Source organism: Paramormyrops kingsleyae, chromosome 20 (assembly GCF_048594095.1).
Source record: "Paramormyrops kingsleyae isolate MSU_618 chromosome 20, PKINGS_0.4, whole genome shotgun sequence".
NCBI classification, from domain to species: domain Eukaryota; kingdom Metazoa; phylum Chordata; class Actinopteri; order Osteoglossiformes; family Mormyridae; genus Paramormyrops; species Paramormyrops kingsleyae.
Genome location: NC_132816.1, coordinates 15,209,133 through 15,217,837, shown reverse-complemented (window position 1 = coordinate 15,217,837; position 8,705 = coordinate 15,209,133). Strand labels below are relative to the sequence as shown.

At 40.9% G+C, this 8,705-nt stretch overlaps 1 protein-coding gene across 3 annotated transcripts in view; it reads right to left on the bottom strand.

Moving 5' to 3' along the window:
* Positions 1-8,705, bottom strand: part of phyhiplb (phytanoyl-CoA 2-hydroxylase interacting protein-like b) — a 33,731-nt gene that overhangs the window by 2,860 nt on the left and 22,166 nt on the right. For all 3 annotated transcript variants that reach the window (XM_072703896.1, XM_072703894.1, XM_072703895.1), the window contains exons 2-4: positions 3,219-3,415; positions 1,616-1,790; positions 609-726 (exon numbers count right to left, since the gene is read on the bottom strand). In XM_072703896.1, the coding sequence (XP_072559997.1) occupies positions 609-726; positions 1,616-1,790; positions 3,219-3,383 (458 nt within the window). In that variant the 5' untranslated portion in view covers positions 3,384-3,415. The remainder of the gene's footprint in view (positions 1-608; positions 727-1,615; positions 1,791-3,218; positions 3,416-8,705) is intronic.

Below are 8,705 nucleotides of genomic sequence, written 5' to 3'. Positions count from 1 at the left end.
CCCAGATTCACGTATAAGGAGTGCGACTATTCTGTCTTGTCATGAGAAGCCGGTTGCTATTTTTTTCCCCCAGACAGTTTCATGCAGATTTGAAAACATCCTGTCTACACAAGAAGCAGCTGATTTGTGCCAGAAAAAGCCAAGTGACTAAGAACAAATAGAAGTTTGTTGTTACGAAACAATGTTTGATGCGGTTCATATTTCTTTATAATATACAGAAATTAAACAATTTTTTTGTTTGGACGTTCTATTTTGATGATCAGCGGTGATTTATAGCGCTGTGCAGACTGACATTTTTCCTTTTTATGTCCTCTGTAATACCAGAGTCACAGTGATCCTGGTAATCATGGTATCTGTTTAATTAATGTAATCAGACAGAGGATTAGCAAAATGAAGCAGAATCACTTGGCCGAGTTTGCACCGCCCTCATATAACACACCGAGTAATCAAATAACCCCATATCCGCAACTGGCCTTGAGGGCTAAATTACATTTCATCAGATCCCTGGCCGATGTTTAAAAGCGAACATCAATAAGCAGGGGAACATTTCCCCAAATTGAAAGACAGCCCTACACACTCTTCCCCAGCGCTCCTGTAAGACTACCCACCTGGCATGGTCAAAGTACTCCTTCTGCTGGTTGCGATAAAACACGGAGAACTTCAGCATCCTCCCCGCGATCACCTCGGCCTTCTCTAGCAACTGCGTGAGATGGACCGTGGAGTAATCTGCCAGCAGAGAGAACCACATTTTAGGCTTTTCCCGGAACAGACTTCATTTCAAAGTTTAAGCCAAAGTGTCTTCATTGGCATCTTCAGCTCTACAACACATGGGTCATACAAGAAATGATAAGATTAATAAATATTACTGTATTAAAATATTACTGTATTAACTCACTACTCAAGTACAAATCATAAACAAATATAACTGACAAATACATGAACCGTTATGACTGATTAATGACAAACAAACACGAGATCAGTATATAACTAACACTTAGTTTTTTGGTCAATTAATATATTAAGTAGGAGTATAGTCTACTACATTGTGCTCCCTCAAGTAAAGTGTTACAGATAAAGATGATAAACATCACAAGACAGTCAAACATGACATATTAAGACATGGGTATAAGACATTGGTATCATTTACTTTTGGGAGAGGTGAATTTGAATGTTAAACCTTTACCTGGGTTTGCCCTGCCTGAGACACTTTCTGCCAGCACATGATTAAAACCACGTGTGGTTATGCTCTGTTCTTGGATGGACAGTGTGTGTACGTTGTTTTCGTTCTAGCTGATTTCCCTGGCTTAGCTACTCTGATTCTAAATTACGCTGCTTGCGCGGCAGCTCTGCGTAGCTACCCCAGTGCGTGTGCATGAAAGATCACTGGGTTTATTGGATGCTGTCTGTCATTTAAAACAAAAAAAAAATCGCAACAATATCAGCCGATCGGGTAATTTACAGTGGATGTTCGAGCTAAAGCCGCTGTACTCTGTACTCTACGGGCTTTATTTGGCACTTCTGATTTAAATGCTACATCCTGTCTTTTCTCACCAACCCTCTGGCATATGTTCAGCCTGCATGGAGCCCCCACCCTGCACGCCCCCCCCCCCCTCACCGGCAGTGCAGAACTCAATGATCTCACTCCACTCCGAAACGGCGTAGTCTCCGTCACTCTGCTTGGCAGCCGTCTGGACGGCCACAGTGTACTCGGTGCGTGGGCTCAGGAACCAGTGCCCCCGGACGGTCATGGGAAGAGGGACAGCCTTGGCCACCAGCTTTGTCGGGACGTCCTACGAAGAGGGGACAGACGGTGAAGGCCGGGCCGGCTAAACGCTACCGCGTTGTAGGATTCTGCCAGACCTGTAGGGGCCGCTAAAGACACCTTTAAAAATCTAGAACCTCCTTCCTTCATTTTTTTATCCAGGCTTAAGAATTTGTGGCGCTGGTCCCACATTAGAGGGACACTGATTAAGCTAACATCATTTCAATAAGCCACCACCTGCCACAAAGGAGAGTATAATACCACAAAGCAGGGTGCACGCAGATGGGGACGAAAAGCTACGTGAAGTAATCCGCGTCGTCTCAGAACACGCTACTGTTTTCTAATTCTAAATCACGCTCACAGACAGACAGAGAAAACACGTTCGGAACCAGGAGTTACACAAGTAAAATAATTGCTTGTATAGCTAGGCAGGGAATCAAGGCTGAGTGGTTCAAGGATCTTTCTTCAAACCAGAAGGAAAAAAAACATTAAAATGAATGAAGTGGGAAGTTGACAGTTGACAGGTTAATTACCTTAGCGTGTTTTTGAGCTCTTACTTATGCCAGTTTAAGTAAAGTTTCTGGAGAACAGTTAGTTTTTCATAAACCTTGATAAACGGCATTTCTCTATTCGCTACTGAAGCATCTTCTGTCTTATTTGGGGGTTTCTCTTACTCATTTTGTCCCATTAGAATTTGACAGAAAATTTTCTTTTCAAACATTTTTCACGCTCTCGCTAATTTAAAGTTTTTTTTCCCAGTCCAGGATCCATCTTGTTTCCATAGATAACAGAATTCATACATAAACTAAGCATGAATTTTCAGTACTTCTAAATTTATATTATTTACATTCCACCTACAGGTAATTTACTTTTTATACAGAAATATGATGTCCAGTTGCATCTCACGTATATTAATCAGGTGATTAAAATGAGTCTTGGATGATACTTATTTCTATAAAAAAAAAAAATTCATATTGTGTACAAAGTGCAGAATGTAGATTTAACTCTGTGTGTTGAAAATGCTTTATGGGGCAGGGAGTTTTTCTGTAGCTTTTAGTCAGGAGAGAAGAGCAGCCTTATGAAAATTACTTTCTGTTGTGTCCTTTGAAGGCACAGATTTAAAAAATTTTTAAATCTGCATTTCTCTGTTTCTAACTCCCATTTTTGATCTGCAGAAAGAAGCATTATGCACTCGCAGACCACTGAATTAAGAATGTTTTTTAAGAGAAAAGGCCGAATCTTTCAATATCTTTTGTAATTTTTTTCTCTTTTTAAGTCTCTGTAGTTTTTAAACCAAATATTTACAATAATGCTGTTATGCAATAGGTAAATACCCAGCCATAGGAATAAAATTTTGAGCTGCTATTAAAAACTCAGACACAAGTCAAACAACTGGTATGAACGTCACTGATTAAGCAAAGGCAGCCATATTGAAATTCCCTCCCAAGAGGCCTACCTTGTGTTTGAATTTATTTGAGTTCTTGTTCTCCTTCTTGTTGAGATCGATGAAGTAATGCGTGATGCGCTCCTTGGCTTTAGAGTCCATGTCCCAGGATATCTTGAAGGAGTCACACGTGATGTTGTTTATTTTGATATTCTGTGGGACGGGAAGCTCTTCCATCTCTGCAATCCCGCTATCCTGTGATTTATTTCCTACAGGAGAAGGAGACCAAATGGTCATAAATCATCTCTGTGCAAGAGTGCCTTCAAAGGCAGATTTAACTCTTGCCATCAAGGTCAATGAAACATTAGTCAGAGAAAAACTCATTTACATCAGCCACCAGCAAGTTGATTCTCACTTGGTGTGGAACTGACAGTTTGAATTGTTATTACCATAGCAACATCGGTCCCAATCATTTACTTATAACGTTCCAGAATTTCTTTTTGTAATTCTTGAACAATTCTACCCACATTGTGCAAGTTTCTTCCTGCAGTCCAAAGATTTACAGTTAGGCTAACTAGTCGTAATGTGTATATGTATGTGTCCCCGTGGTGTCCAGGATCTGCACATTCTGCACCTCCTATAAGCCTGATCAGGATAAATGGTTAGAAGATTCCACATCTAAGGACGTGTCTCTGAGGAGCCAACGGCAGCTTGGTGTTTAGACTAAAATGCCAAGTGTCACGTGCAACAGTTCCCTACGGCATTCAGTTTAATATAATCGGCACCAGCCACTTACACTTTGTAGCTATATACCGCACAGCCAATTTTTTAGATGAGGAGACTCGCTTCCATTTATCCGTCTGCGGCCCTTACACAGTCTCAGAATTACGCGAACAAACAGGTGACACAACTACAGATGTGGACATGCTTGGCATTGGAACGAGGCATACTAGCGTTCAGTACAAATGTAGCAAGGAATCTGAACAGACAATGCTCAATAAACAAGAAGTGGCAAAATCATCCGTACCATGGAGTCCTTAAGCTAAGTGAGAACAGCAAACAGTAGCCAAGTCAGCAGGGACCCCGCACTCTACTTTTAACTATTAATATAAAACATAGGTCTGTCTGGAAGCAATAAGAAAAATAATGTTATTAAAAATATTATTACGAAGTTATTTATTTTTCAGTACCTTCCGTCAGCAACTTGGGAATAGCATATTTCTGGTGTGTGTGGTTCTGGTGGTTTAAGATAAGATAAGCTTTATTGATCCTAGGGGAAATTCTAGTGCATACAGCAACAAGGCAGGAAAAGGGCAGATAAATCACCCGGTTTGCCAAAATTTCTTTTCTGCAGTTTACTGATTGACAAATGATGAGATTTATGATACCACTCGATATATTGGTGGAAACGGTCTGGAAATTTAATGCTGCTACTTTCTAATGTTTTTTTTTTTCTTTCAAAAAAAAGAAAAACTCAATCCACAACTATCTTGTTTGCTGATTGAAAGGACTAAAGAAACACAGTAATCAAGTGAGGATAATTAACTTGATGAGACAGGCAATCGAGGGGAAGAGAATACTCGCTAAATGAGAACTGTTTTCCAAACCATCGCATACGATATGACGTTAAATAAAACGTATCTCAAACAAGACGAAGGGAAGGTTTCGCTCATTACGGATGTGAGAAGACGATCCTTGGAATATTCCGGTCAACAAGGAAGTGAAAGTGTGGAAAAAGTAGATCCCTGTTTTCTGGGCTTGTACCTATGGCCGATTTCCTTTACTAACTTTATAGTACCTTATGGCCTTCAAAACTGAATGACGGAAAAAGTGTTTTTTTTTTTTATATGTAATTTTACACTTTCCCCATGGGGAAATTGGATAGGTTTTGCAAATCTCATCTCTCTCTCCATGAGAAACCCACACAGTGTGTAGGGAACCCCTAGAGCAGTTGGGATTAAGAGTTTACCGAAGGGCCCAACAGTGGTATCGCTGTGGCAGAAACAGGATTTGAACCCACGACCTTCCAATTACAGGACTCTTAACCCGTGGAGTGACATACCACCCGAAATAGCTCCGAAAGGACGGTAGAAGGATTGCAAAGATTCGCTCACACCGAACACCAGTTAGGGTCTTCAGTTCATTTTAGAGATACAGAAAAAGGTGAAATCCCTATTGGTCTGCTTTCCATCCAAAGGTTTAGGCAGTTTATAGCACATAATACAAAAATGGCAAGTAATTACATGGAATTAAAGCCCATCTAAGAAAAAAAAAACAGTTTCTACAATAATAATAAATTCTAACAAGTGTTTCTCTTCCTGTTTCTAAGAAACAAATGTTCCATAATACAGTATATAAACACTCTGGAGGTACTAACTTTCAGCTGTCAAGCCCAGTCAAAATGTTAAACCTCATGACGCATTTTCCCTTATGCAGTAACCCAGTAAGCTTGACTGGGGGCAATTCCTTTGCATAAGTCAGTGCTGCCTGGTAATAAAACTGTCCACACCATGTCATTCAGCAACTAATTATTAAATGCACTATTTACAAATAGATATTTCAGCTAGCTGTCTTACAGTTTGTAATAAGTACAATAAATACTTAATTTTTAATTTATGAGTTTATCAGCATGAGGGTTTATGAAAAGACAGTCGTATTATTAATCATTTCCGTAAAAGTACTCCATTACGTAACAGACAGTCAATTTCAAGCACAATATCAAGTTAAGATTAATATATTTAATAAAAGTACTGCATGAGGTTGGGGATCATGCATTCCAAAACGGTGGAATGGTCACGGGCTCTCGTGTGTGATCAGGGAACAGGATATTGTTCACAAGTGGCAGAAATGCGGTAAATTACGCAGGCGTGAAATAACAGCCACGCGGCATCACATCTCCAGTACACTGAGCAAACAGCACACCGCACCTATAGCAAAGGAGTCGTGCATCTGCAGACTATGGCAGAGCACATCAGTCTTCTGAGCACAGACATATGCTTTTGATTGTCCTGGACGCGCAGGGTACAGTCACATGCTGCGGCCGTTTGATGAGTAAAAGCATTTTTGGCAGTTTTGCATCGATGCTGAGCTGTAAAAATGGTCCCAGGCACTAAGTGCTCCAGTCTTCGTGGGCTTTTTTTCCCTTCCAGTAAAGCACATTGGCATCGGGTTCACCCATATTCACCCACCCCTTTCCAAGCATTTCGGGTGTCTCTTCAGAGCAAGAGCCATTTTTGATGTGACAGACCAAAGCTCACGTCTCAGATTTTTGTACTAGGCACTGTTGCCACTAATCCATAAGTCTTTGTGTGCCAGTATGTTCTCCAGTTACTCAAACTTTAACTCAACTGTAACGTAACTCAAACCCTGTCATGTGGAGACACGTGTATCCAAATGTAATATATCAGTTATATCACCAGTTGCTAATATTATTTAAAGTCCTTTTAAAAGAAGGCTATTTAATACATTACTGGGTGGTCCGTTTGAGGGGTCGATTTAAGCTAACGTAAGACTTCCTGCTTGAGGAGGCTCGCAATTCCGGCCAATCTTTCCACAGAAGGCAAGAACAACGAGTGTACAGCGACGACAAAGGTTTCTTACAGCCTGCTAATTCCACGTTGTCTCTCCGCTTCAGCACCAGCGTGCAGCACACTTCCGAAAGTGAAGCGAAACAATAACTCGTACCCTCATTTGAGTTAACCACGCATCCCCCGCTGCCATCAGCCCTGAATGGGTGAAAAGCTGCTTCCTTTCAAGGCTCCCGCTTTTAACGGGAAGTCTTGGAAAAAGGTAGAATGAACAGTTTCCATAGTAATGCTGGATAATGAAGTTGTCCATTAACAACGTCTCACCAAAGTCAACATCTACGAGGCGATATTAGCGATTCCGTGCGAACATGCACTTAGCTGAAAAGGAAGAATTTTCCACACTTGCTTGCTTATAATCTTAAAAAGATAAATAGGGGGAAAATATACATCTATTGAGAAATAACAATTACAAATGGTGAATGGATCGTAGAAGAAAGTGTCTAGTTTAGAAAGGCCATTAATACTGCAACACGATTCTTCTCTATTGAGAATGTTGTCTTTGTATTCGCACACAGTACACAATGCTGTCTTGGTTCCCTCGTGCTTTATACACGTAAATTTCATGCTGGTGACCGACACAAAACAAGGGTTTAAATAATTACATCTCTATTAAAAGTGGTTTATGCATCTGGTTAATTATGCAAGTTGCTTACAGTTTCACAAAAAGAGGTTTGACTAATACACAGTGCCACTCCTACGCAAAGAAAATAAACAGAAATCATTCATCCGCCAGCGCATTATCTAACCGCAACGTTATGTGGACAGTACTTTGTGTTGTGTGTTCAGTGAATGAAGCCAGAGAAGTTTCACGTTGCCCCGTTTCTGCAAAAAAAAAAAAACAGGCCCATGTTGGACACTTACACTTGTAGTACTTGTCCACAAAGAGTCACGTGGCAGTAGATGTCATCTAAACAAAGTGGCTCATTTGATCGGATATTACGCGAAGAGAATGAAAGAGAAATCGAACACCTTTAACTGTGAAGTGGAGGAAAAATAAACAGACTCCCAGAATGAATCAGTAACTGTTGACTAACAGGCACTGTGGTGACTTAACAAATTCATAAGTGAGTAACCAACACGTGTGATCTCTAATAGAGCACAACATATTGAGACGTGACGCCAAGCGCTGCATCACACCCCTGCGCCAAGATGCGAGTCCAGATATGGAAACATGGAGCTTGAATGCATCTCATACAGTTTTCACATATGTAGACACTGGCTCGGATTTTATTTATTTTTTTTAAAACGGCATCCTTCATTTCTGCAGGATCATCATGTTGCCGTCTATGCTTGAGTCTGTGCTTACAGTTTATTAAAGGCCTGTCTATTATTAGGACTATTCAATATACCTTCTGAGATCAATGAGATCAAGCTTTGCTGCAATCATACACCTTGATATATATGTCAGGGTGTGTGTGTGTGTGTGTGTGTGTGTGTATATATATATATATATAAATAAATAACATTGAGTTACATACATTATTCATAATAATGATGGTGTGCACTGCTTCATGACACTCATGAAAACATTGGCGTGGCTTGAGGTACAGTACAGTATGTAGTTACTTCTTTTAAATCACTGTAGGCTTGTTATTTTTATTATTGATATTATACACTGTGTTATTATTCTGAATTACCTACAAATGCGACTTAAAGACAGCCTTAGGCACTGGATCTCCTTTGTGACCTGGGGACGGCCTGCATACGCCGACGGCCTGCATACGCCGACGGCCTGCATACGCCGACGGCCTGCATACGCCGACGGCCTGCATACGCCGACGGCCTGCATACGCCGACGGCCTGCGAGCGCACAGTTTGCATTTGCTCCCAGTGTTGTGTTGGTTTCCTGCATGTCCAAAGACAAGGCACTTAGGCTAACTGATGTCCGTAAAGTACCCAGAGAGTATGGATGTGTGTGTGTGTGTCCTGCGACGAACAAGCATCCTGTCCATGCCGTACCCTGGCAGTCTGG